The 27478-nt window shown below is 35.2% G+C and overlaps 2 protein-coding genes across 16 annotated transcripts in view; one reads left to right on the forward strand and one right to left on the reverse strand.

Moving 5' to 3' along the window:
* LOC107757069 (aprataxin-like) overlaps positions 1 to 1988 on the reverse strand; it is a 6760-nt gene extending 4772 nt beyond the window's left edge. The window contains exons 1-6 of one of the 2 annotated variants that reach the window (XM_016574437.1): positions 1919 to 1988; positions 1639 to 1712; positions 1489 to 1514; positions 1257 to 1390; positions 1124 to 1170; positions 947 to 1000 (exon numbers count right to left, since the gene is read on the reverse strand). In XM_016574437.1, coding sequence (XP_016429923.1) covers positions 947 to 1000; positions 1124 to 1170; positions 1257 to 1386 — 231 coding nt within the window. In that variant the 5' untranslated portion in view covers positions 1387 to 1390; positions 1489 to 1514; positions 1639 to 1712; positions 1919 to 1988. The remainder of the gene's footprint in view (positions 1 to 946; positions 1001 to 1123; positions 1171 to 1256; positions 1391 to 1488; positions 1515 to 1638; positions 1713 to 1918) is intronic. The other variant, XM_016574439.1, reaches the window with a different exon arrangement.
* A 957-nt stretch (positions 1989 to 2945) lies between these two features.
* On the forward strand, positions 2946 to 26048 carry LOC107757070 (oxysterol-binding protein 1-like). 14 transcript variants are annotated; one of them, XM_016574440.1, is made up of 21 exons: positions 2946 to 3010; positions 3953 to 4123; positions 7916 to 8124; positions 8219 to 8375; positions 9159 to 9270; positions 9406 to 9604; positions 10773 to 10887; positions 11060 to 11123; positions 11641 to 11808; positions 12679 to 12924; positions 13006 to 13126; positions 14014 to 14117; positions 14506 to 14601; positions 14765 to 14952; positions 16320 to 16570; positions 16677 to 16715; positions 18675 to 18722; positions 18814 to 18852; positions 19397 to 19435; positions 19868 to 19897; positions 22955 to 26048. In XM_016574440.1, exons 2-21 carry the CDS (start codon positions 3990 to 3992, stop codon positions 23095 to 23097), a joined length of 2502 nt encoding a protein of 833 aa, XP_016429926.1. In that variant the 5' UTR covers positions 2946 to 3010; positions 3953 to 3989; the 3' UTR covers positions 23098 to 26048. The 14 variants fall into 14 exon arrangements, with proteins under 14 accessions (XP_016429926.1, XP_016429929.1, XP_016429928.1 ...); XM_016574443.1 differs by having other exon boundaries at positions 16320 to 16549; XM_016574442.1 differs by having other exon boundaries at positions 11063 to 11123.
* The last annotated feature ends 1430 nt before the right edge of the window (positions 26049 to 27478 follow it).

Consider the following 27478-nt stretch of genomic DNA (forward strand, 5'->3'; position numbering starts at 1 on the left):
GTGACACTCGCGGTGATTTCAGCATCTGCCGTCTCACTAAATGAGGACGTAAACACATGAACAACATCTCCAGAACTGCTCTAAGAGTCACTTCATGAGCATTTTAGCGTTTGATTTGAGTAAAACTAGCGTCATCTCTCATACACAGAACTTTAAAGGTATTCACGGCAACCCGTCAAAATAAAAGTCCGGTTTGGTTTGAAGACATTGTGCCTATAACTATTTTTCAGTAGAATGTACATAGCCTCCTCCTCCTCCTACTACTACTACTACTACTAAAAATGAAACAAACATTATTTTTCAAGGAATAATCACACAAAACAAAAAAAAAAAATCACAAGGCTACTTTAAGAAAACTAAAACACAGAATTTGGTAACAATAAAAAGTATAAATAATATGGTGAGAAAAAATAAAAAATTTCATAGGGCCCTAAACATGTCATTTTTGTTAAACTTAAAAAAAAAATGGTGTGAAAATGTATACGTTTCATGGTTTTAAATAATTAGACATGCTTTTTAATTAATAAAATTTAATTTAACTATTAAAAAGGAGTCGAGAAAAATTAAGGGATATTTGTGTTAATTATTTATTTTTATTTATACTTTTTTATCATTTTTGTGCAATTACTTGCCTGTCAATTGAGTTCGTGGCAAAACATTTTGCAGTGTTTACATGTTGTTTATTACTGCATACAATTTATTAAAATAGATGTTTAATTTCATAAAGTACAAGTTGATTTCAAAATAAATTTTAGCATTTTGTGTTTTTCAGTTGAATAAAAGACTATTTTTCCCTATATATTTCAGAGGAATTCTTCAAAAAAAATCTAAAAATCTTGTCTCGTCTCATTCTCGTGAACCCAGTCTCGTGTCTCGTCACACCCCTAGGAGATAGTTTGTCAAATACTGTGAAAAACCTGTGTTTGCTATTTTGATGACACTGTACCTGATTGCCTTTGCCCACAACCACATTGTCCACATTTGTAGGATTGACGCCCAACTGTTAAAAAGTAAACAAACGGTTCAAACATGCAATATTATAATTTGCAGATTTCCTTACTATTAAAATATCCATCATATTATGCATTTTTCTTTTAATATTTACTATAATATTCTAGCATACCTGTTTAACAGTGATAAATCCCCTGTTGCAATCAGCTCTCAATTCAACTGCAAGAAAACAAAAACATATTAGTGTTAGTTTCTTGAATAAAGCCTGGATCTCTCAATTGCTCATATAGAAAAAACATCTCAACCTTGTTCTCTTGAGCACTTTTTGTCTTTTATCTTAGTTTCTGGCCCTCGACCCAGAGTCACGGATTGTTGGTGATGAAGCTGGATGGGTTTGTGTGAATCATCTTCACTTACTAGTGAGCACACAGGCATCTCCCTGAAAACATAGAATGAAATAGTTCGATTCTTCCGTGAAACTAACAGCATACGCTGTCTAACGTGCTTCTCTAAACTCAGCATGCATCCATCACTTACCCGCTGGTGTAATATGTGTAATATATCTAGAACAGAAAGTGTTGCAGATGAAAACAAAACACTGTGAGCTGAACAACACTGCAGCACATGACGCACGATCTTCTTCGTGGACGTCAACTAACAAACAGAAGCGCAAGTACTGCCACCTACCGGTCAAATACAGCGCTGTGGCCTCACACACTAGAGAAGAATTCGTGTTTGTGGACGTATCTTTACATAAACTACTACATAAAAAATATTATTGTTTTATTATATAGAATAAAGTGTCTTACAGGATTAATAGTTAACAGGATTTTACTGAGGCATTTTACAATCGGTGTAAGGCATACCCTTCATTTTCTAACAAATTACAAACTAATATCCCTCAGATAATTACACTTTTATTCTATTTGAAAGATTATTCATAAATGATCAGTTTTTTTTTACTTACTTATTTGTTTATAAATTTGCACTGATTTACAGTGGGCAAGTCGAAACAAAATGGCTAAAACCGAATGATGCTGAAATCCTTTTTTAAAGGTCGTTTTAATTGCACACCTGTTACTAAATTAATGCACTTAATTTGAATCCCCTGAACATCTTTTCTACAATTGTATTATTGTTACGTGATTTTGGGACAACATGTATAAATGGTTGGTTACAAAGAACATAATAGGTGCTTTTGAATATCACATTATCAAGTTTGGAGCTTGTATGAATAATCTGTGGAATAATATTTGGATTATATTAAGTTGTATCTACACAAATGCAGATTTGTTAATAAGGCTGCTCCAAGTTTTGTGACTCAATCTCAACTCATCTCAAACTCTCAAATGTATATATGCTGATAAATATTATAACATTATATGTCGATCAACCTCCCTAAACCTTTGCTTATTTCGATTATTTGTAAGCAGTTTTTAAATTATATTTTATATAGGCTATTTAAATAAATATTTATTCATTTTCTCCTCAGTGTATGCTGCTTGGCTTGTTTGTGTTTGACAATGATAATGACTGGTTGTTATTTAAAGAGGATTACCAGAGATTTAATACAAATAATGCTACGTTGCATGGCAACTGTAAACAGCCTACAATTAGATAATGAATGAAATTACTTGGAAGAACCGTTTATTATTATGAATAATACATGCAGATGGTTATTGAACATTTGTGAGACTAGCTGCCACCGTTTTATAAAAGCAATAAACCACTCGAAGTCATGCATGACAGTGATTATACTATAAATCAACTTCTTGTAAAGTCAATGTAACACCGGCAGCTTTATTGATTGATTTTACCATATTTAGCCTACCTCATTTACACCCTAAAACAAAACCCATTTCGACTAAAATGTCATTAACGAGTACATCTGATCATTATCCACATGCACTGCTCAGAATCAGGACGGTGTCTGTTTTGTGTGAAGGAGGAAAGATGCAATAATGTGACTGTGACTTTTATGCGAGTTGTGTGGAGTAACTCGCTCCTGTGATCTCATGTCACTGACTTCCTTCTTCAGAGGGGGTCACTGAGAGATCAGGTAAGAGCTGGCCAGCACCCACTACACACTTTAAATCATCTCAACACTGGGGATTTCAGATTTCCGTGTCTTGTCATGTCGCTTTGCGTTATGTCCCCGAGGTTTCATCTGATGTTATGCACGAGTTGACGGGATTTCTGTCATTCTACACAGCTTGAAGGTTAGCACAGGCTAGTTAGCTTCAGTTTGACACACATTTCCCCGCACGCTGACATTATTAAAGGGCCTTTAGAGGATAAACGCGCATTTGAGAGGCTTACAGTTGATTTGTCATCACGTAAGTGTTGTATTTACAGAAATATCTGTGTTATTGACTTTCCGCCTCCATGTCTCGCGATAGCGCGTCAGTTTTATTAGCCGTTAGCTGAATTAGCCGTCAAAGTCATTTTACATTTATGCATATGTGTATCAGCGAACATGATTTTTAATAAAACATTAAGAGTGTTTATATTGTATGTCATGGCGTTATGAGTAAACTCTGTCATTTTTACGTCGTTTGGACTCGTAGTTGTGTGTGAATGACTCGTAAAACACAGGCCTCATTAATCTAAACAAAGTTTAAAATAGCCCGAGATGTGTTTGTTTTCATTTATTGCGGTCATAGACGCTGCTGTTTAAAGAGTTTTGTTTTAATTCGTGTCTGTAAATGTCAAGTAGTGGGTTCAGAGAGTGACACGTAGGCGAAACGAGCCCATTGACATGATATCCACGGGGTATAACACGTTTCAGTCTATATATGGAAGATTTGGGCTGTGTTTCAAAACCTAGTGTGCTGTCAACCTACACACAACCCACAAAATGCTGTGGGGAACAACACAACTTGTGTGTGTATGTAAACATTTCAGGTGCCTTGGCGTACAAGAGAAAGTCTTGCCCCCATGAAGGAGTGAATCACTCAGGTAAAGGTGTCAACTAACCGTTTAACCCTTTGTGTTCACCCAGACCCCCGTCAGACACTGTGAAGCCACGGGCTGTCGTGATGTCGGAGCCCAAAGCGCCCACCCCGGCCCCTGGGGACACCTATAAAGGCTGGCTCTTCAAATGGACTAATTACATCAAGGGATACCAAAGGCGATGGTTCGTCCTGAGCAATGGCTTGCTGTCTTACTACAGGTGAGTTTGTGGTGTGTTTTTGTTGTTTATCGACCTCTAGGGAGAAAAAAAAAATGTTGTCAGGTATTGTTTCTGTCAGACAACAGGTCTCCCAAAGGTTGATAGGAACGTCTGTTGTCCTAATGAACCCTTTGTGAGCTGTCAAGTGTTCTTTGGCCTTTCACCATTATCTGATAAGATGCTAAGCTTTAGATGGTGAAATAACTTGATATTCTTGGTACGGCAAGCACCACTTTTTTGAGGATTTCACTCATACAAACTCCTCAAACTTATGCATATAACCTTTCCTATATGGTTTGTGCTTTATTGATGATGTCTCAAATCATACGACTTACTTCAAAACATTGGACTGGATGGACCAGTGTTATTTTAGTATTATTTATATACTATTATAGTTTTTAATCATATTTTAAATTTGCTTTTATTTTTTAGATTTCATTTTAAATGTAGTTTAATTTTTAGTAATTTTGTAATGTGCTTTTGTCATTTTTTTATTGTTTAAATTTTTGTTTTTGTTTTTGTAATGTTCATTTTTTATTAGTTTTTGTACTTATTTTTAAATACCACTATTTAGGTTTAATTTTATTTTATTTCAGTTTTAGTTTTTATTTATTTTATTTTCATTTAGTAACTTTGGTGCATCAACTTACACTAAATGAAAAATTTAAATGCTGCTTTGACCGCTAACTGAAATAAGTTAAAGTTTTAATCTCATATTCATATTTTTAGTTTCAGCTTTATTTCAATTATAGTTTTAGTTAATTATGATAACCCTAGGATGGACGTATGTAAACGGACAAAAAAACTCAACACCTTCTGGTGTTCGTCAGTCTGTAAGATGATGCCGTTTTACGTAATTAGATTTGAGTGGGAGTTGATCTGGTGGTGAAGCCACATTCATCTCATTGGGCTCTGTTAATTATTAATACTGCGTGTGAGAGCACGCAGGAGCGCCCGCATGTGTGTCTGTTTGCTCGTGCGATCCTCACTGTTTGCTCAACAGTTTGAGATGAGAGGATAACACATTCTTTAAAATCCACCCTCGTCATCTGATGTTTAAATATACAATAAAATAACAAGGTCCAACGCCTCAGCAGTTGGCTAGTGAGAGTATGTGCTTTATGTTTGACTACTTTGCTTATGTTGTAATTGTTTCTTGAATACGGAAATGAAATGTAAACGTCATTAAATAAATACTGTGTTGATGCCGCACCAAACCAAATAAAAAAAGATCTGTAGTGCTTCATTCAGTTCGGGATGAACATGACCAAAAAATTATGTTTGTGGCATCGAAACATCCCATTTCCAAAAGAATTCACAAATAGCTGATTTTTACTGCAGTGATGATATACGGTTGATTATTATTTGATAATCTAATATTTGACAAAGCTTACTGGCGCTTTGTAAATGCATACACCACCAATGTTTGGGGGCAGTAAGGCTTTGAAAGAAATTAATACTTTTATTCAGCAAGGATGCGAAATGATCAAAAGTGACAGTAAAGACATTTATAATGCTGTTCTTCTGAACTTTCAATTAATCAGAGAATCCTGAAAAACTGTATCACAGTTTTCACAAAAACATGAAGCAGCACAACTGTTTTCAACAGTGATCATAATCAGAAATGTTTCTGGAGCAGCAAATCAGCATATTAGAATGATTTCTGAGTTCTGAGTAATGATGCTGAAAATCAGCTTTGCATCACAGGAATAAATTACATTTTAAAATGTATTCAAATAGAAAGCATTTGTTTTAAATTGCAATAATATTTTACAATATTACTGTATTTCTGATCAAATAAATGCAGCCTTGGTGAGAATAAGAGGCTTCTTTTAAAACATTTACCAACCACAACTTTTGGACTGTTGTGTATCTGAATAAAAACCTGAAATTCTGATCAAATTTGGCTTTGCATTAAATTTTAATGTAGTAACTCTTGATAAATCTCAAATATTATTACTTAGAGGGTGGATTGTCTACTTAAGTTAAAAAGCATATGGCATGCTTTATTAAATGTTTATTATACAGTCTGTTACATATGCAACTTTTAAATACTGAATTTAAGTTGAAACTGTGATATCAGTATAACAGATGCTTGTCTAAGAAGCCCAGTGCATTGCATGCACAGTTTGATGTAGTGCATTGCATTTGTTGTGTGATGTGATAAAATTGAAAAGATTTGCACAAAATAACTTCAAAACTATCAAAATACAGTGGAAACATCCCACTCATTTTGTGTAATGCAATTGCCATTATGATTTAGTTTTAAAGCACTGATCACTGACTGTTTCCAACATCAGGTTGTGATTTCTATAGTGAATATATTGTTATGGAGCAATGCTCCACTCTAAAGATTTTTCATCCGCTAGAAATTGTTCTTTGTGATTGCTCTATGGAAATTATTTTTTAAAAATCCATATCCATTAATCATAAACAGGGTGTGGCAAACCCCACCCTAGCATTACGGTGTAAATAAAAGACACCAGTGCACATTGTCTTGTCCACCTCCACATGATTGGCTGAGCGAGTTTGGGTCTTAACAGGTCATCTCTGTTCAGGAGGATCACACGCTCGACTTAAGGCTTGATTTCAGCACTTCCTCTGCTCCTGCAGGCAGACCTCAGTGGTTTCTCATCGCTCTCATTGTGTGTGTGAAAGATGCATCAGGAAATGTAGAGGGCGAGTAAGAGATTTCACAGTTTCACGGGTTACAGGCTCAGGACTGTTGTGCTTCTGTTAAATCGCCTGGCATCGGTCTTGTGCCATGTCATAGCTCATCCAAACTGGTCTTGCCTCATTTTTTCCTGCAGAGTGTAAAAAAATCCTGGAACTGGTGATTCATCAGTGTTGGCAAATTACAGTTGGAGATGAAAACTTTGTTTATATTTGATATATTTGGTGCTTCTGACAGTTTTACTGCTCAATTTTATAAAATACAACAGTGTTATTTTACTATTATTTTTATACTATTATAGTATTTATTAATACTTTGAATTAGCTTTTATTATTAGATTTTCAGTTTTAATTTTAGTTTTAGTAGGGTTGGGTAACTAACTGAAGTTAAGAAATGATAACCGCTTCTATATGAGCCACAAGTCAGATTTCAGCTTTCATAAAGTTTGTGAATGATGTTCCTTCCCCATACTCTCTCCAACAACTTGTCTCTTTATGAATATGTATTGAGTTTATTGAATATTTTGCAATAATTTTTTTAATATGTTGCATTTTTTATTTGCTATCGGAGTATTGCAGTCTGTAGCTTTATATTGTTTACTGTTGTTGTCATTTGATTTATTCATCTTGGAGATGGTTGGTTTGATTAATGGCTCAGAAATGTTCATTGAGGTAAATATTTTTCTGTGTATCTGCTAAGATCGTAAACATGAGGCTCTTTTCTAATCTGATACCAGATACTATGATAGCAGCAGTAACACGTCGTATCTTCTGTCACATAAATGCTCAAGAGTGAAAGAAACTCTACCTGAAGGCATTTCTCGAATGCTTGGCTTTCAGTGCTAATTCATGAATAATGCATCAGATGCCGAAAAACAGCTGTCGGGGGGCTTTTGTTCAGTTTTTAGAGCTTAAAGAGAGCCTCATGAATGCTCCTCTAGCGTCACAGAACCAGACTTTGACTAACATTATGAAGTCTGAAACACATTACGTCCTGTTCTGGCCACCCGTTTAGCGATGATAAACACTGTGTAAATCTAAAAGAGGATATAACTATGACTAAGTAAAGTGTTTTATCTTAAACACATCATCTTATCTCCGTCCCCTTTGCTCTTCCAGGACCCAGGCGGAGATGGGTCACACATGTCGGGGCACCATAAACCTGGCCACAGCCAATATCGCGGTGGAGGACTCATGCAATTTTGTCATCTCTAATGGCGGCACGCAGACGTATCACCTGAAGGCCAGCTCAGAGGTGGAGCGGCAGCGGTGGATCACAGCACTGGAGCTGGCCAAAGCCAAAGCTTTCCGCATGCAGGCTGAGTCGGGTCAGTTGGAAAGGAAACCACATTTGAGAATAGCACAAAAATGCACACTTCGGGGCTTCTGTTTCACAGTTTTCGTTCCTCTTTTTTCCTGCAGATGATTCCGGGGACGACTCCACTCCTCCTGCGGCAGGTCAGGGCGCAGGCTCACGCAACTCAGAGGTGCAGTCCACCCTCCGGACGCTGGGAAGCAAGGTGGAGGATCTGAGCACCTGCAACGACCTCATCGCCAAACACGGCTCTGCTCTTCAGCGGTCAGTCCACCTTTCTCTAACAGACTGGACACACTTGGCTAAATTTATTGCTCTCATGACATTAATAACATTTGCTTGAAATGTATTTGTTATATATTATTTATATAATATGAATATATATATTTTTTATTGTAATCGTTGTACAAATTATTATTATGCTATTAAAATCTTTAATTAAAATAGTTATATTTAAAATATTTATATTGTTAATGTTTTGATTTAGCTTTTATTGTTATGTTTTTGATTAATAACATTTACTTGAAATGTATTTGTTATATATTATTTATATAATATGAATATATATATTTTTTATTGTAATCGTTGTACAAATTATTATTATGCTATTAAAATCTTTAATTAAAATAGTTATATTTAAAATATTTATATTGTTAATGTTTTGATTTAGCTTTTATTGTTATGTTTTTGCTTTTCATTTTAATTGTAGTTTAAGTTTTAGTAATTTTGTTGTTCTTTTGTCATTTTTAGCTTTTTTTTATTTATTTAGCTATTAATTTTATTTCAGGCTTAGTTTTAGCAATTTTTTTTAGTTCCCAAGGCAACATTTCTAGTTTTTAAATATTTATTTATTGTTTTTCATCTAATATTTATATTTTTAGCATATTTATATTTGTATTTTAGCATTATTTCAGTTAACAACATTTATTTTTTTTCTATAGTTTAACAATAACGTGTATATATTCTTTGTCTGTCTGTCTATCTGTCTGTCTATCTGTCTATCTATCTATCTATCTGTATAAAGTAGTTTATTATGCTTTCTTTCAGGTCCTTGTCTGAGCTGGAGGGAGTTCGGCTGGGAGGAGAGACGAGTGAAAAGATTCGGCAGGTGACGGAGCGAGCCACCCTCTTCCGCATCACCTCCAACGCCATGATCAACGTAAGACCACCGAGCAATACTTTTGCTTTAGGGAAAAAGCAACTCACTGCCTCATTCACTTGTGGTTGTCTGTTTAGCACACAGAAACCACAGTTAAACGTATTGTTAACGATTCTTTAATAATCTGATACCCAGGCCTGCCGGGACTTCCTGGCGTTGGCTCAGGCACACAGTAAGCGCTGGCAGAAAGCCCTGCAGGCCGAGAGAGAGCAGAGAGTGCGACTGGAGGAGACACTGGAGCAGCTCGCCAAACAACACAACCATCTGGAGAGAGCCTTCAGAGGAGCGACCGTACTGCCTCCATCCCAGAGCAACCCTGCCATAGACAGCAAAGGTAAAGTACGGCTGGCACAGAAAGACTGGGTGCCACAAAATTATATAGAGACTAATATATAAACACAGATTTCTAATACACTGTAGTTGCACACAACAATGAAAAGACAGCTAGTGGTATCTTGACTCCCCAATTAATGGCTTTTCTAAGCGAATCTTTTTGAATGAATCTGTCAAAATTGTTTTACAAATCAGTTTTTAATCACAGCACACAATTTTCACTAAATAAAGGCAATTGAGAATAGGATTTAATCTTTTCCATTTTATTATTCAAACATAGCACTACATGGTAATAAACATCGATATGTATATTAAATACACACAACCATTTGGACGTTTGGGGTTGAATGTTTCTAAGTCTCTTCTGCTCACCAAGGCTGCATTTATTTGATCAAAAATACAATAAAAACAGTAATATTGTAAAATATTATTACAATTTAAAATAAATGTTTTCTATGTTATTATATTTTAAAATGTAATTTATTCCTCTGATGCAAAGCTGAATTTTCAGCATCATTACTCCAGTCTTCAGTGTTATATGATCCTTCAGAAATCATTCTAATATGCTGATTTGCTTGCTTAAGAAACAATTATTATTAGTTGTGCTGCTTCATATTTTGGTTGAAGCTTTTTGTGATACATTTTTTTCAGGATTCTTTGATGAATAAAAAGTTTAAAATAACATAATTTATTTGAAATAGAAACCTTTTGTAACATTATACATGTCTTTAATGACACTTTTGATCAATTTAATGCGTGCTTGCGTAATAAAAGTATTAATTTCTTTCAAAAAGTATCAATTTGATACAGTATGGTAGTGTATTTTGCAAAATTTTAATAACTAAATTGTTTTAAAAAAAGTTTTGGTAATGCAAATTAGTCATTAAATCAGATTTTTGAATCAATTGAAATTTACAGTTTGAGTTGTACAGTGTGAACTGATTTAAAATACTTTTATTCTTTAATAAACATATCGGCCAATTAAAAAGTTGCAGTGAAACCTTTGCAGTATTCAAAGTAAACCCTATTTTTAAAATTGTCAGCCAATTCCTTGTGAATATTGATCATTCTAACTCATTTCTGTGTTTAAAAACTCTTGCCATACATTTGGATACGACATACTGATTTCCTGTATATAAATTATACTTCCTCCTTTCTTTGTCCTGTAGGCCCAGTTCCAGGAAAGGGTGACGTCAGTGACGAGGACGAGGAGAATGAATTCTTTGACGCATGCGAGGACGTTCAAGAGTTTATCACTGTACCAGCAGACCCCAAATATCACAGGTCTGTATTTACCGCCTCGCTCCTGTCGTTTACTCACATCCCTCTCTGTCCCTTAACTCTCTTCTGATATGAGTGTTACTGGACCTAAGTGTGTGTATCCTCTTCCTTCCCTTCCCCTTCCTCCTATCTCTCACTCTCTGGCTCTCTCATACGCTCTTTCCATTTCTCTCAGGAGATCCGGCAGCAATGTCAGCGGAATCAGTAGCGAGCTGGGAATGGACGACGGGACGACGTCGGTAAGGCGTTTATGTACACTGGCAGAATAATTATGATTTTTAATGTTTTTGAAAAAAGTCTCTTAAGCTCACCAAGGCTCATTTATTTGAGCAGTAATACAGTAAAAACAGTAATGTTGTGAAATATTATTACAATTTAAAAACATGATTTTTAAATATTTCTTGAACAGCAAATCAGCATATTAGAATGATTTCTGAAGGATCATGTGACACTGAAGACTGGAGTAATGATGCTGGAAACTCAGCTTTGATCACAGCAATAAATTACATTTGACTATATATTAAAATAGATGATAATTCATAATATTGCTGTTTTTACTGTATTTTCTGATCAAATAAATGTAGCCTTGATGAGCATAAGAGATGATTTTCAAAAACATTAAAAATCGTAATTATTCCAAAAACTTGATCACCATTGTATGCAAGCCAAATTCGATGTGCTGTCTAAATATAAAAAAACTCATATTGACGATTGAAGTTCATGTTTAAACACAATTTTTGTTTTAATCTTTCACAGCTAGACGAGCAGTCTCTGGCGTCCAATCCCGACTCTCCACAGTCCCAGGAAGTAGTGCCTGTGAGAAAGCGGCGGAGCCGAATCCCAGATAAACCAAATTACTCTCTCAATCTATGGAGCATCATGAAGAACTGTATCGGAAAAGAGCTCTCCAAAATCCCTATGCCTGTACGCCTATCCGTATCTTTACAAGAATCCCAAACAGCCCAGATTCATTTGCTTTCAACGCATCCTTTCTTTTCACAGGGCTGGGAATGGACGACGGGACGACGTCGGTAAGGCGTTTATGTACACTGGCAGAATAATTATGATTTTTAATGTTTTTGAAAAAAGTCTCTTAAGCTCACCAAGGCTCATTTATTTGAGCAGTAATACAGTAAAAACAGTAATGTTGTGAAATATTATTACAATTTAAAAACATGATTTTTAAATATTTCTTGAACAGCAAATCAGCATATTAGAATGATTTCTGAAGGATCATGTGACACTGAAGACTGGAGTAATGATGCTGGAAACTCAGCTTTGATCACAGCAATAAATTACATTTGACTATATATTAAAATAGATGATAATTCATAATATTGCTGTTTTTACTGTATTTTCTGATCAAATAAATGTAGCCTTGATGAGCATAAGAGATGATTTTCAAAAACATTAAAAATCGTAATTATTCCAAAAACTTGATCACCATTGTATGCAAGCCAAATTCGATGTGCTGTCTAAATATAAAAAAACTCATATTGACGATTGAAGTTCATGTTTAAACACAATTTTTGTTTTAATCTTTCACAGCTAGACGAGCAGTCTCTGGCGTCCAATCCCGACTCTCCACAGTCCCAGGAAGTAGTGCCTGTGAGAAAGCGGCGGAGCCGAATCCCAGATAAACCAAATTACTCTCTCAATCTATGGAGCATCATGAAGAACTGTATCGGAAAAGAGCTCTCCAAAATCCCTATGCCTGTACGCCTATCCGTATCTTTACAAGAATCCCAAACAGCCCAGATTCATTTGCTTTCAACGCATCCTTTCTTTTCACAGGTGAACTTCAACGAGCCCCTGTCTATGCTGCAGCGTCTCTCCGAGGATCTGGAGTACTACGAGCTGCTGGACCGGGGCGCCAAGTGCCAGAGCTCTCTGGAGCAAATGTGCTACGTGGCAGCTTTCACTGTGTCCTCTTACTCCACTACAGTTCATCGCACGGGCAAACCCTTCAACCCTCTGCTGGGAGAGACATTTGAGCTGGACCGCGTGCAGGAGAGCGGCTACAGGTCCCTCTGTGAGCAGGTGAGCTTTTGTTTATCCTGAGATAGATGAGTTGTGTTTGGTATTATTAATAACCGTTCTTCTTCCCGCCTTGGTCTTCAGGTAAGCCATCACCCTCCGGCTGCGGCCCATCACGCGATCTCCGAGCGAGGCTGGACCCTGAGACAGGAGATCGCCCTGGCCAGCAAGTTCAGGGGAAAATATCTCTCCATCATGCCCCTGGGTAACTATTTATCCTATTTTGAGCCCTTATCACAATGTTCAAGTTTTAAAATAACATGCGGCTTTCATTCAGGGAAGAGTTTTTCTCATTAGTTCCTTTTCTTAAAAACAACATATAAAACAGGAAGTGTAATGCAAAAAAGCCCATTAGAAACAATGTCGAGTGGAATAAAAAAAGTTTTTGGACACTTTAACTATGAACATGTTCAGCTAACATTTGACAACCGCAGAGTGTCACAATACTGTTGGTCTTTATTTTTAACAGTAGCAGTTTCAACAGTAACAGCTGTTTTATAATAAAAAAAAAAACCTGACTGAAACTAAATGTTTTGCCTGTAGAGTGTGCCAGTGCTGTATTTAAAATAGATACCATATGATATGATATTTTATTTAATGCAACAACATTTGGACCTTTTTAATTGTGACTTAAATATCCAAATACTTTTTGGATATGCCAATTTAAATTGCTGCCCAAACTAGGTTTTGTGATTCGACGATAAGCTAATAATTAATTATATCGTAAAATTAAAATATATACATTATTTGAAAATAAAAACTTTCAATTTAAAACACACACAAAAAAAAAGATATTAAATACAAATTTGTTTTATTGATGTCATGTAACTATTAACCAACATTAGAGAACTGTAAATGTGTTGTTAAATTATTAAAGTATTAAATTAAATTCTCTAGGGGCATTTAAAATAAATACTTTTAAGTCAAAGAGGTTCGGCTGGCCAAAAAAAAAAAGTTTGGAATCCCTGCATTAATATATTAGTATATTTTGTTCATATTAAAAGATGGATATTTGAATGTCATATGCTCACATTTATGTTTTTAAGCAAGAGTTTTCAAGCTGATTTTGAGTTGCTTGTTTGTTTGCTCCAGGTTCTATTCATTGTATCTTTGAGAAGAGTAACAATCACTACACCTGGAAGAAAGTCACAACCACAGTGCACAATATTATTGTCGGGAAACTCTGGATAGATCAGGTCAGAATACACGCTACTTATTTAGACATATTTTCATATATAATCGGCATCAGTGTGTCTGATATAAAATGAACTGATGGACTTGTCAGTGGATAATACTACAGTAATTCCTCTTTTAATTGTTATTTTGTAAATATTGTGTAAAAAGTGTGCTCATTTAATTTCAACAATTTTTGGTACATGTCTCACTCGCTTATGTCATTTGAATTAATTATGTAAATAAGATGATTGTCACTCTGTTTTTTGTGCATTACATTTTTCCTGGTTTTGCAAATTACATTTGCATTATACAAATGTAGCTCTTAAATTGCTTAAATATCTATAGTGTGGCATTTGATTTTATTCTTAAGTGATATTTGTGTGTCTCTCTCTTTCTCTCTGAGTTCAGTCAGGAGAAATCGACGTTGTGAACCACAGAACAGGCGACCGCTGTCATCTCAAATTCGCCCCGTACAGCTACTTCTCCCGAGACGTGGCCAGAAAGGTGAGTCAGCAGCCGTTCCACTGACTTCTTTCTCCCAGAATGCAGACGTGTCAGTTTTTTCCCCTTTTATCCGTCACCCTTTGCAGCTTTTCAGGTTCTTTTTGCCCATTCTGTAATTTATTTCTGCTTTCGCTTCCTTCTTGTGCAACGCCTCTCTCTGTAGGTCACGGGGGTAGTGACGGATAAAGACGGGAAAGCGCACTATGTTCTGTCTGGGACGTGGGACGAAAAGATGGAGTGCTCTCGTGTGATGCAGAGCAGCAGAGGGGGAGAGAACGGCGCCGACGGGCGACAGAAAACCGTCTATCAGACGCTCAAAGCCAAAGAGCTGTGGAGGAAGACTCCGCTGCCGTAAGATATTCCCTGTCGCGTACAATATTTCCCAAGTTCAAGCTCAGTCGACAGCATTTGTCCCTCAATTTCTTTAAGTAACAATGGAAGTGAATGGGCCACTCTGTAAACGTTACAATACTCATTGTTTCAATCATACAGCCACAAAATGTGCACAAAACATTATTTTAGAGAAAAGAAATCACTTTACATCCAATTTTATTACTTTGTTGTAATGACAACATAACACCATGAACCTAAAACCCTAAGCGACTATAAAAATGTAAATTAAAACAAAAAATAACACACAAGTTGTAGTAGTGTTTATACAGGTTTACGTATTTTCCAACCTAAATAGTATGATGATCTGAGAGAGAAAAAATCCTGCGTTTTCAAGTATATTTAACATATATACAAGAATAATTAATAAATCTGTTTTGAGCTCTCCTTTTAATTTTGTGCCAAGATAAAAGCTCTAATATTTCACGTTTAAAAGCAAAGAAATTAAGACGGACTTAAATATGAGTAGTGGAATTTTACTGTTGTTCTGTCTAATTAATTTATTATTAGTAGTATTAGTATTATTATTATTATACTGCTTTTTTTACAATGGTATTGTTGCAAGTTATATTTCTTAGATTTTTTTACAATTAAATATTTTGAATGAAGATGATGATATATTATTATTGTATACTCAAATTTCTGGTCAAACAGTGCATTCTAAAATTGTAGGCTTCCCATTTCTGTTTTAAAATCCTCCAAAAATTGGTCCCACACATTTCCATTGTGTCTCACTGGAACCTCAATTCCTTTGCGTTTTTCAAGAAAACAAGATTTTTTTATTTTTTTGTTTTCAACATTATGCCACAAATCCTGTCAGTTTAATTTGTACTGAACCTGGAATATTCCTTTAATTAAAGAATATTAATTAGAATTCATGACAAGACTTCCAAGGAAGGTTTAAAAACCATTGCCATTACCTAATTATTATTCATGAGTAGTTGGAGCCATGGCTTAGTATTTAGTCAATGTTCTCTGGCACATCGTGTTGTGGTGCTCAAGTGTGAATTCGACTGGAATTTCTCAATCTCTCCATAATTTCCTGCCCTTTCTCTCTCTGTGCTGTGTAGGGAAGGCGCTGAAAACATGTACTACTTCTCTACCCTGGCGTTTAGCTTAACACCGGTATAACTGAAAACACCGTCTATCGCAGCAAGCCTATTACAAAGCCATTGCCTAATTAATATTCCTGAGTAGTTGGAGCTGTGGCTTAGTATTTAGTGCATGTTCTCTGGCACATTGTGTTGTGGTGCTCAAGTGTGATCTCAGTTGGAATTTCTTGATCTCTCCATAATTTCCTGCCATTTTTCTCTCTCTGTGCTGTGTAGGGAAGGCGCTGAAAACATGTACTACTTCTCGACCCTGGCGTTGACGTTGAACGAGCCGGAGGAGGGCGTTGCTCCCACGGATAGCAGGAGGCGGCCGGATCAGCGTCTAATGGAGCAGGGCCGCTGGGAGGAGGCCAACGCTGAGAAACAAAGACTGGAGGAGAAGCAGCGCATCACCCGCCGAGAGAGGGAGCGAGAGGCCAACCGCGCCGCCAACCCTGCAGAAGAGGGTAAGGAGCCAGCGGACGGGGGTAAAGTGTCCTTTTATTTGTCATTCTGCTCGTCTCTCCTCGTTTCCTCCACCTTCTTGGCGTCTCTCGTTCACTCCCGTGTGTCTATCTCTGTCTTTCCCTCAAGCTCTCATTGAGGACTCCATATCTGACTCGCCTCTAAAAAGCAAGTACTCCTGTTCTACTTCCTTTCCTTTTCTCTTTTTAATTGTCGTCTTCTGCATTTTCTCCCATCTCACACACACAAACACACATGCAGACACTGTAATAGTGCTTATTTGCATGACATTAAAGGAATAGTTCACCTAAAAATTAACATTTTGTCATCTTGTTCCAAATCTGTAGGAATTTTCTTGCGTGAAGCTTTTCCACAAAATCAGTGAAAGGGACTTAAAAAACTTGAAAGCTTCAAGCAGTGTTCTTTTAATTTCCCTAATATATCATTATAGTATTTTTGTTTACTTATTTATTTTATTATTATTATTATTTTAAATTATTATTATTATTTTTGTATTTTCAGAGTAGTAAGTCTGGTTTTTAAGTTTCATTTTTTTATTTTTAAGTTTCAGTTCAAGTTTCTGTAATTTTGTTGTGTTTTTGTAAATTTTTGTTAATGGTCAGTTTTTTGTTTCATTTAGTTTTTTTGCATTTCAGTACTTGACTAAACAAAAATAAAAAAACATTCCTTGACAACTAACTGACATTTAAGTTTTTATGTTTTGTTTTATTTCAGTTAACATTTATTTTATTTTAATTAATATACGTGTTTTTAATAGTTTTAGATGATGCTAATAAAACTGGCTCCAAAATGACAATCAAGTACCATAAAAGTAGTAGTACACCAGTTTTGTAATACTTTGGTGTGTCTATGATCCACGTATGCAAGAAAGAGTCACATTGAGGTTTAGAACGAAATAAGGGTGAGTAAATGATGTAGGGATGCACGATATTGGATTTTTGCCGATATCCGATATGCTGATATTTTTCAACTCTTTTTGGCCGATAGCCGATGCCGATACCGATATATTTACTTTTGTTTGGAAACAATACCAAGTCTCTCCTGTGTGGAAATTATAAGCAAATTATTTTTAATTTTGGTTAATTTTTAACTAGAACTTATTTGTTAGAATTAAATAAACAATAATGAAGTTATTTTATAATGACATACAGTACATTGAAGATTTGAAAATAACTATAAATAAACTATATAATAATCGCTGCATTTTTTTTTTCAGAAAGATGCAGTAGTAACCTTAACATTTTAATTTAAGAATTAACATTGGTAGATGGTCTAAAGCAAAAGAGATGTAAAAATTCTGAAAATCTTTTAGAGCTCATAATTTGTTTAAAAAATATAACATATTACACATTAATGAATAAATCAGTATATATAAAATTATTTCATTTACAAATGTCATGTTTGTGATTTTTTTTTATTCATGTAAGCTATAGCTTCTGACCTTTAAATCAAAACATACTCATGATTTTATGACATCAATTACTGCTTTATTTAATCAGAAACAGTTTAAATATTATTTGTTTATTGTACTTTCACTTTATTAAAAATAGGCCAACAGCGCCCCCTACGGAATTAAAACTCCTTACCGAACGGGCATTAGGACCCGGGGGAGGCTGCCGCTGCTGCCTCTGCAGGTGCTATTACCGTTTACTCTATCATACACCGAAGCGTCATTCTGTAGGTGCTTTCTCAGTTTAAATGCAGCGATCCAAAAGAGTGAATCTAATCATCATTCAGACAAAACTTTGCTTCAAAAATGAGTCACACTGCTGACGTGATGTAATCGCTAGCACACCCTGAGCACATGAGTTAACCTATTCCTCTTATCAGCAAGACATATCGGCATAATTTTTCAAATCGGGCTGATGCCGATATTTACATTTAAAGCCATTATCGGCCGATTCCGATATTGGTTCGATAATATCGTGCATCCCTAAAATGATGACAGGATTTTTATTTTGGGGTGAACTGTCCCTTTAATATCCAGGATCACTTTCCCCGCCTCCATTATGCCATTCACTCATTGTATTCTTTCTTTTTTTGTTTTTGTCTTAATTTGCATCCCCCTTTTTAATTTTTGGCTGTTCCTCTCTCAACTCTGATCAGCTGAAGAAGTCGAGATTGCCAGTGAGCCCTCTGAGACCACTTACAAAAGCAAGTACCATCCCATCCCTCTCTCCTAATCACTCTGTCTCTCACATTTATAATCTAATCTTCACTTTCCATCTGTCTGTCCCTGCATCAGCTGACACAGATGAAACTTCCTCCGATCTTTCACTATCAAGCAAGTAGCAGAATCAACACAGACTACAGCTGCATAGTGTAGTGTAGCTTAGTTTAGTCGTTTTCACACTTGGTTTGATTGCTTAATCCTGATCTGAGTTCGATTTCACCCCTTAAGGTTTCTTTTCTGATTGTATTTTGCTGCATTCTCATCATCAGTATTAACATAATTGCTAGAGTCAAGGATACAACAATTATAAACCATACTAGAGTCCGTATGAACTCTATCCTAGATCACATTTTTGAGGAGATTCAGGTGAGAAAACACTGTTCAGTAGAAACAAGCAGATTATTAGACTTGGTTCTTATTTGAATTAATTCTTGCATCATGCATTTTAAATTAGATGCCTGTGTGTGTATTTTACTTCCACCAGTGGGCAGTGTGAATGCATAAACTGCAGGAGTATAGACAGTATCATATACAGAGACTACAGTCAGTGTAGACTTTCATTTCTTCAGTTCACTCCTCCCATGCATGCTAACATCTCTCTCACTCCTCTTCTCTTTGCCTGCATCCCTCCATCTTCATCTGTGTGCTTCTGCAGCTGAAACACTGCACGGCTCACACCCACCGGCATACTCAAGCAAGTACCACACACTCGCTCGCGTCACACAGAGATGCATACAAAACCAGTGTTCGTAATTAAGAGGAATTATGTAATTGTAGAATAAGAGTGGAAACAGTTGTTAGAGCTACATTTTACAGCTTAATGGGGTCATGTTATACATTATACAACATTATACTTTTTTGCTTAACAGCACAAGATCCATAATTCATGTTAATGTAGTCATAATATGACTCTCTGAACTATTGCAAACACGTACAGCTTATGCATTGATTATCACAGAAAACTACACACTATCATACACTTCCACATATGCGTCATGTTATACAGTGACTGCACTTTCACACACATACACTCATTATAAATTGACAATTGTGGGGTTAAACTTTGTGCATTTGTGAGCTGATGGATGAGACCCTCACTGTCTCGTTATCTGCTCTGTGTCACTAGTGGAGGGTCCTTATGGAGCTCCGGTCAAAAGCAAGTAACATCCACCCAAAACCCTTCCAGCCCCTCCATTGCTCACATCTGATAGAGCTAGGCGGTATGATCAAGCAGAAAACTGTAGTTTAACTATTGAATTGACATGTCATGCCGCTCGCATTGAATGTGAACATGTAGGATTTTTGTACACCTGATTTTGCACACCTGTGCTTTAATAAAATATAATTTAATATTTAAAAATAAATATATGAATGTACAAATGAAATGTACTTCGGCTCATAAAATAAAATAAATAAAATATATAATTAAATATGATAAAAATATGTATGAAAAAAATATAAAACATGTATTAGGGATGTAACGGTATAAAAATTTCTTATCACGATTATAGTGACCAAAATGATCACGGTTATCCGTATTATCACGGTATTGTTAAAATGTGCTGGAGATGTTCAAAAAGTACAGACACATAAATCACTTCACCAAGTTTTATATTTAAAAATCAACAAACAACAAATAAAATTACTTTTTGTTTGCATAATCACTAAAACAATAACATTACCAATGATGTTCGGATTTTAAATGACAACTTGACTGACAACAGTTTAATAGCATGTTGAAATATCTAATGTAAATGTTCAAATAAAGCTTTGAAAAAGTTTCATAAAAAGGTAAACCTCACATTTCAGCCTTTAAATAAAGAAAAGAGTTAAGTCAAAATGATAATTGATTAATAAATGATTATATGTATTTTATCTGCTCCATAAATAATTCTAGATAACTTATCTGAATTGTTTAAATGTGTAGAATCCACATAAGCTTGTTTTTCATCAACCAGTCAAAATTTACAGCAGAGCATGCAAATTCAGTCCGTTTTTGGCCAGACAAAACTGCACACAGGCTGAATGAAAATATAAGTCTCTGTAAATCCACTCGCTGACAGCAGGTGGCGCTGGTGGAAAAGCTGTTTCCCGTAAACTCTGTGGACAAAGCAGTATTGCGATTAAGAACACTTCCTTTAGGTATTACATGGAGCGAAGATGAAAACAAAATGCCATCGAATCTTTTCTGAAGACAGTCAGAACCTTCAGAGGTACATTCATATAATTAATTAATTAATATATTAATTTGTATTATTCCCTTAGCACTCTTTTAAAACCTCCCAGTTTTTCAGCCCTGTTTTCACTCAAAACGAAACTACTCTGCGTGCTGTGCGCACGTGAGACTGTTACTGAAAACTGTGCTTTATGCTGGACAGTATTTATTTATCGTAAGTTGTTCAAATCGCGGTAATCTAATATGGTTTTAATGATAATTAAAATATGAAACAGTGATACTAACCGTCGGGAAATTTGATCATGATTTATCGTCAAACCGGTAATCGTTACATCCCTAACATGTATATTTGAGTTAGACGGTAATGTTATGTTCTTATGTAATTATTATGTAATTATGCTCATAATATTTAGGTTTTACTTTATTTTACCGAGGTCCTTGTTACAGTATAATTATACATTTAAGTAGCGAGTTATATTAATTAACTGCATGTATTTATTATATGGTTAGGGTTTAGATGAGAGTTTGGTTTCATGTTAGTTGCATGTAATTATGAATAATTTATTGTTATTACTGTAGTAAGTACACAATGTGTAACAAGGTCTCTGTAAAAGAAAATTGTTATTAATATTTAAACTATCTAGATAGACTACATGGATTTAATATAGAATATATAGACTTTTTTTGGAATGGCATATTGCTTTTTACACCAATTATAACCCATTCTAGAATCCAAATAAATGCACCCTATCCTAGAAAATTCAGTTAATGTGAAATAGGTTATATGCAAATATTACATGCAAAATATGTTTTTATGTGTATATTTATTTTTCAAGTCCATAATCAATTGTGCTAATGTATGTTTCATGTATTTTATTCATGGGCTTGTGCATAAATGAGAATTATATATTGAATTGACATGTCATGCCACTCAAATCCAGTTTGAACATGTAGGATTTTTCCAGTATGTGCACACCTGTGCTTTAATAAAATATAATTTAATATTTAAAAAATAAATATATAAATATACAAATGAAATGTGCTTCAGCTCATAAAATAAAATATATAATTAAAAATTTAAAATGTATGAAAAAAATAAAAATGCATATAAAATATGTATATTTGAGTTAGACGGTAATGTTATGTTCTTATGTAATTATTATGTAATTATGCTCGTAATATTTAGGTTTTACTTTATTTTACCGAGGTCCTTGTTACAGTATAATTATACATTTAAGTAGCGAGTTATATTAATGAACTGCATGTATTTATTATATGGTTAGGGTTTGGATGAGAGTTTGGTTTTATGTTAGTTGCATGTAATTATGAATAATTTATTGTTATTACTGTAGTAAGTACACATAATGTGTAACAAGGTCTCTGTAAAAGAAAATTGTTATTAATATTTAATATAGACTACTTTGATTTAATATAGAATATATGGACTTTTTTGGAATGTTACATGCAAAATATATTTTTATGTGTATATTTATTTTTCAAGTCCATAATCAATTGTGCTAAAGTATGTTTCATGTATTTTATTCATGGGCTTGTGCAGAAATGAGAATTATATATTATTATATTATATATTATATAGTTCAATTTCCAGCAAAAATAACTTCACTGTTATTAATACTCCCATTACTGTAATATAAAGTTGTATCTTGGACTGTGATATAAAATGCTGGTCATGCCGCCAACCTCTAAACTTTACCAATATTTTTTCCTTTTTTTGCTTTATTCTTCTTCTTCCCGAGTTGACCATGCACCTCTCTTAGCTGCTGTTTATCAGCCTGTTGTGTGAATATAGAAAGAGAGACGTGTTGAATCAGAGATTGTAGCTGATTGTTTAAGTATAGATTTAATAGTTTAGTCAGCGTTTGTTTTGTAAGCTCCAGGCTGTATTTGAAATAGTTTCTAATAGCTTTTGTAGAAAAGGGCTCTATTGAGTTACTAGCACCCTCATATATGTTCTGTTCTCTAATTATGTGACTGTTTGTTTGCTTTTGTATGTACGTGTTTGTTTTGTTTGATCAGGTGGTCACCATGACAACTACAAGTCCATGTGGTTCGAGCAGCAGGTCGACCCGATGACAGGAGAGCCCACGCACATCTACAGAGGAGGATACTGGGAGGCTAAGGAGCAGGGCAACTGGGACTCCTGCCCGGATATCTTTTGATCCCAATCACGCACATGCCCCACGATGCCCTCACTGTCCCGTTTCCCGGAAGATAACAAACAAACGAAAGCTCAGTCAGCTGCCCCTTCTCTTTTCCCGTATCGTAGTATATCGAGATGCGCGTTCTCTCTTTCGCCAGCCGTGCTCTACTCAGTGGATAGTAAGGGACACCGAAATGGTCCGGGAGCGCTCTCCCACCACCATCCACTGTGTGTCTCTCTGTTCTCCTCACGGGATTATTAAAACATAGGGTTCACGATTCAGTAAACGCTAGCGTTAGGAAAACATATTCAACACGCTCCACATGTCTTCCTCAAGCTGTGGATGTCACATCCTTAAACATCCGGGGGACATGAAGGCCTGTTTGCTCATGCAAGCGTGTGTGTGTGTGAGAATTAGCACAGGTGTGAATGAGTTCAGAGAAGCGCTGTAGTGCTCTTTCTTTTCATTGAGCATGTTTGTGTGAGAGATGAAGTTTAAGAGCTCGCCTTGGTTTGTGGATTTGAAAGGAATGGTGTGCACAAATATGAAAGATCTGTCATTGCTTACTCGCCACCTTATTTCTTTTGCAAAACAAGCTTTTTTCCATTAATGTTAGTGCACAACATGTCAAGCGCTAAAAAGCATGATAAAAGTACCATTAAAGTACTCTATGCGATTTGAGGAGCTATGTTCCTTCTGAATTTATACAGTAGTTTTCTGTGAGGAGTTCTCCAATTGTTTGAATGCCAATTACGACATGATTTTTTTTGGAGACAAAACCGTCAAACTGCACCATTTTTTTTTTTTTAAACTCTAATCAAATTAAATGTCAGAGGTTTGGCAGATTGGAAGATTATCAGTAAATTTCAATCCTTTTATTCACACTAAGCCAATATATTACTTGAGATATAACAAACAAGTCATATGCATCACTTTTATGGTGGTTTTAAGTCATTATTTTGGTCCTTTTTGGAGCTTGACAGTCTATAAACTGTTCTACAGAAGAAGAAAAAAAACACCATAAAAAGTATAATGAAAGTAGTCAATGCGATTTGAGGTGTTATATTCTTTCTGAATCTATACAGTAGTTTTGCGCATAAAATTCTCACTTGTTTGAACTGGTACAGCAATTACGACACACAAGAACCATTGGCATTTTTGAGTCGATGATTATCAAACTGCATTTTTTTTTTTTTTTAACCGTTCGCAAATAAATTTTCAGAGCTTTGGAAGATTGTCAATGAATAATGTAAAATTCAAGCAATCATATTACTTGAAATGTAACTCACAAGTCACATGCATCACTTTCATTGTGCTTTTCCGTCATTATTTTGGTCCTTTTGGACCTGGACAGCGAAAACATTAAAGTATCATGAAAGTAGTGCGATTTGTGATGCTATATTACAAGTCTCCTAGTTTTATGCAAGGTTTTCTTTATTTGTTCAAACTGGCATGACAATTATAAAATGCAAGAATCAATAGCATTTTGGAGTCAATGACCATCAAACCACACAATTTCTTCCCAAATCTCAATGTCAGAGCTTTTACAGAAGAAAAGATTTTCAGTGAATAACAATGTAAATTTCAGTCTTTTCATATTACTTGAAATACAACACACAATTTGTGTGCATTACTTTTATGGTGCCTTCAAGTCATTGTTTTGTTTATTTTTTCAGGCTATAAATAAAAATAAAAAAATCAACAACATGTGAGTTTGAATGACCCGAGGGCGAGTAAACAATGGCATCATTTTAATTTTTGCGTGAACTGTTCCTTTAAATCCCATCACAACTGTACAGTCCTCTCAATTCATTCTGCTTGGAATGAGGAGGACTAACACCCGCTAAAATCACTTAAAATGACTAACCAGTTGTCCAGAGCGTGTTTGTTTATCGCCTCCAGAACAGCATATCTGTTGATGCTCTGAAGGGATTGTGCTGCTCTAAGCAGGAGAGCCACGTAAGCAGTGTAGCTGCACTTGCTCGAGTTTAGCTTCAGCGTTTCAAACTGACAAGTCGCTGTGATGTGACACCAAAGGAAATACCCATTTGCTGAGGTTTCCCCCTTCAGCCTGGGCACAGATGCATTATGGTCCGCTCCTGCTCGCGTGGAAAGGGGTGAAAAGAAGGACGGTGTCCACAAACTGAGGCGCTCGTGTGTGTGCGTGCGTGTGTGAGTTTGTTCAAATGGGCACGTGAGGTCAAGGGAGTCTCAAACCAGTATGTGTATGTGTGTGATCATGAGTGACGTGTTTGGGGTTTGTTGTATGTTCCAGTGAAACAAAAAAGAGAAATCGCATTTTATTTTCAAGTGTACTTAAACACATACGTGGGAAAATAAAGCAAGAATATGTGTGTATATATATCAAATAATGAAGTAAAATATTCATACTATTAATAATACCAATTCTTCTTATGCTGACACTGACAGCTAGAGTTATAATTGTGATGGTAATTTTGATGTAGTTTGAGGGTTCAGCACAATTATTTTGATTTTTATCTTCTTTTTTTTTTGTCTGTTTGATATGGGAAGCGACGACGCATTCGTGTTTTCTTCATGTCAAAGACAAAACGTTTGCTCATTGTCCTTGAATGGATTCAGACTAATGGAAATTTGATATATGTGTATATCTATCCCATCATCCTCCTGTTCCGTTAAAACAGCGGTTTCAATGTAAATTCACAGTTTTACTGCTGTTTGTAATAATTGCAGATTCTATTTTCTTTGTTTGTAGTCTTTGTACAACTGTAAACGTCTTTCTTCATTGATTTCTTTCCTTTGACTGTCATTCCTCAAGTTTTCCTCACTACCGCTGGTTGTCATTCTTCTTTTCGTTTGTCCTGTTGGTGTTGTCCCTCTCTTGGCCTCTGATCATTGTGTTACAGAATTGCTCTTGAAGGTCGTCATGGTGCAGATGATGGTTTAATAAAAGCTGGTTTGAAAAGGAAATGATCAAACAAACAACAGTCTGTCACGCCTGTCATTATGAATTGACATCAATGCATATTTTGCAAGTCACTGTTCTTAGAGTTTATGGCTGAAATGCAGTTGATAAACCGTAAGTTTCGGTTTCCTGTCTTTTGCTCTGGAGGACCACCACTCTTTTTACAGGAAAATATTTTTTCCTGCTGATATGTAGCTGTAGCAGGCTTCTAATGAGATTTCCAGACCTGATTTTTTTCCCCCTTGTTCTGCTCCAAAATGTTTAATTGGCTAAAAATGGCTAGATATTCGAAAAATTTGCACCCTAAGAATTATAATTATTTAAATCCATTAATTTCAAGCATTAGTACCTGACAAACAAATGGAAAAACACTCTATAAAATGTTTTAAAATAATGTTTGGAAGAGTTATTGAAATTCAATGGTCAAACTTTGTTTAGTGTCTTGGGTCAAGAAATCAAGAAGTTTACACCTATATTTGACATTTCTTTATGTAAACGTTTTAGGTCCTATTAATAACTACTATTGGAAAATATTAACAACATTTAACTCAATGCTCACCAGTGCTATTTAAGAGTCTTTGATTGAATTAGGTTTAATATTTTTATTTTTTGTTCAACTTAATTTAATATTTATCTGTTTAGGAAAAAGTTTAAATGCACGTCACATATATTTGTTCTTACAATTAGTTTTTTCATTTTAAGTTTAGTCATTTTGTTTACTTGTTTCTAAAGCAGAAATGCTTTCGAAAAGCAAAATAGCTTTTTATTTCTAGAATCCCACTCATTGTATTAAACAAACTGTACAATGCAATGTGGTCATGTGACATAATAGAGTAATACTGTTCCAAATACTGTTTTAGTGTGCGGTACATACTGTGCATTATTCAGTAATCCAAAAAACTCGTTGGCTACTCCCTTCCAAAAAGCTTAAGTTTCTATTTCCCAGCTGTGAGCTTTTCTAAGGAGGTGTGTCTTGAAGGAATCATTTTAAAAAGAACTCGCTGCAGCAGCTCACTATAGGTCAACAACCAGACCACTGCAAGAAACTTGGAGGATCAGTCTTCACCATACAAGGTAAACATTAGGATATTTGTGTTTTCCATAAGGACAGCACACTTGTGATGCTTAAAAGTCATTCTCTTACATGGTTTTAGAGGCATTGTTGTATGAGACACCGAAACATCAAATATATATTCACCCATAATTTTATGATAAAGAATGTGTATTTACAATATTCTCAAAATGTCTTAATTTTAGTTATACAGTTTCAAGAGAAAATTTAAATATGGCCTTCTTTTCTACGTTTATAAATACTATTAAAACTTAATTTTAAATGACCCTCAAAAGTTCTAGAAAAGTAAAAACAAATAAATAAATTTCACCTGTGGTGTGGTGTTTAGTTGACTGGTGTTTCTAACAATAATGTTTTATATTTTGTAGCAAAATAAGACTCAA

This window comes from Sinocyclocheilus rhinocerous, unplaced genomic scaffold, assembly GCF_001515625.1.
Source record: "Sinocyclocheilus rhinocerous isolate Xijiao unplaced genomic scaffold, SAMN03320098_v1.1 scaffold563, whole genome shotgun sequence".
NCBI classification, from domain to species: domain Eukaryota; kingdom Metazoa; phylum Chordata; class Actinopteri; order Cypriniformes; family Cyprinidae; genus Sinocyclocheilus; species Sinocyclocheilus rhinocerous.

Bases quoted from the DNA above. Each gene is read 5' to 3' on its own strand.
- LOC107757070 (XM_016574440.1), top strand. From the start codon at position 3,990: ATGTCGGAGCCCAAAGCGCCCACCCCGGCCCCTGGGGACACCTATAAA. The intron at 10,888-11,059 runs GTCTGTATTTAC...CATTTCTCTCAG, and splicing joins GCAGACCCCAAATATCACAG to GAGATCCGGCAGCAATGTCA. The intron at 14,602-14,764 runs GTGAGTCAGCAG...CTCTCTCTGTAG, and splicing joins CCCGAGACGTGGCCAGAAAG to GTCACGGGGGTAGTGACGGA.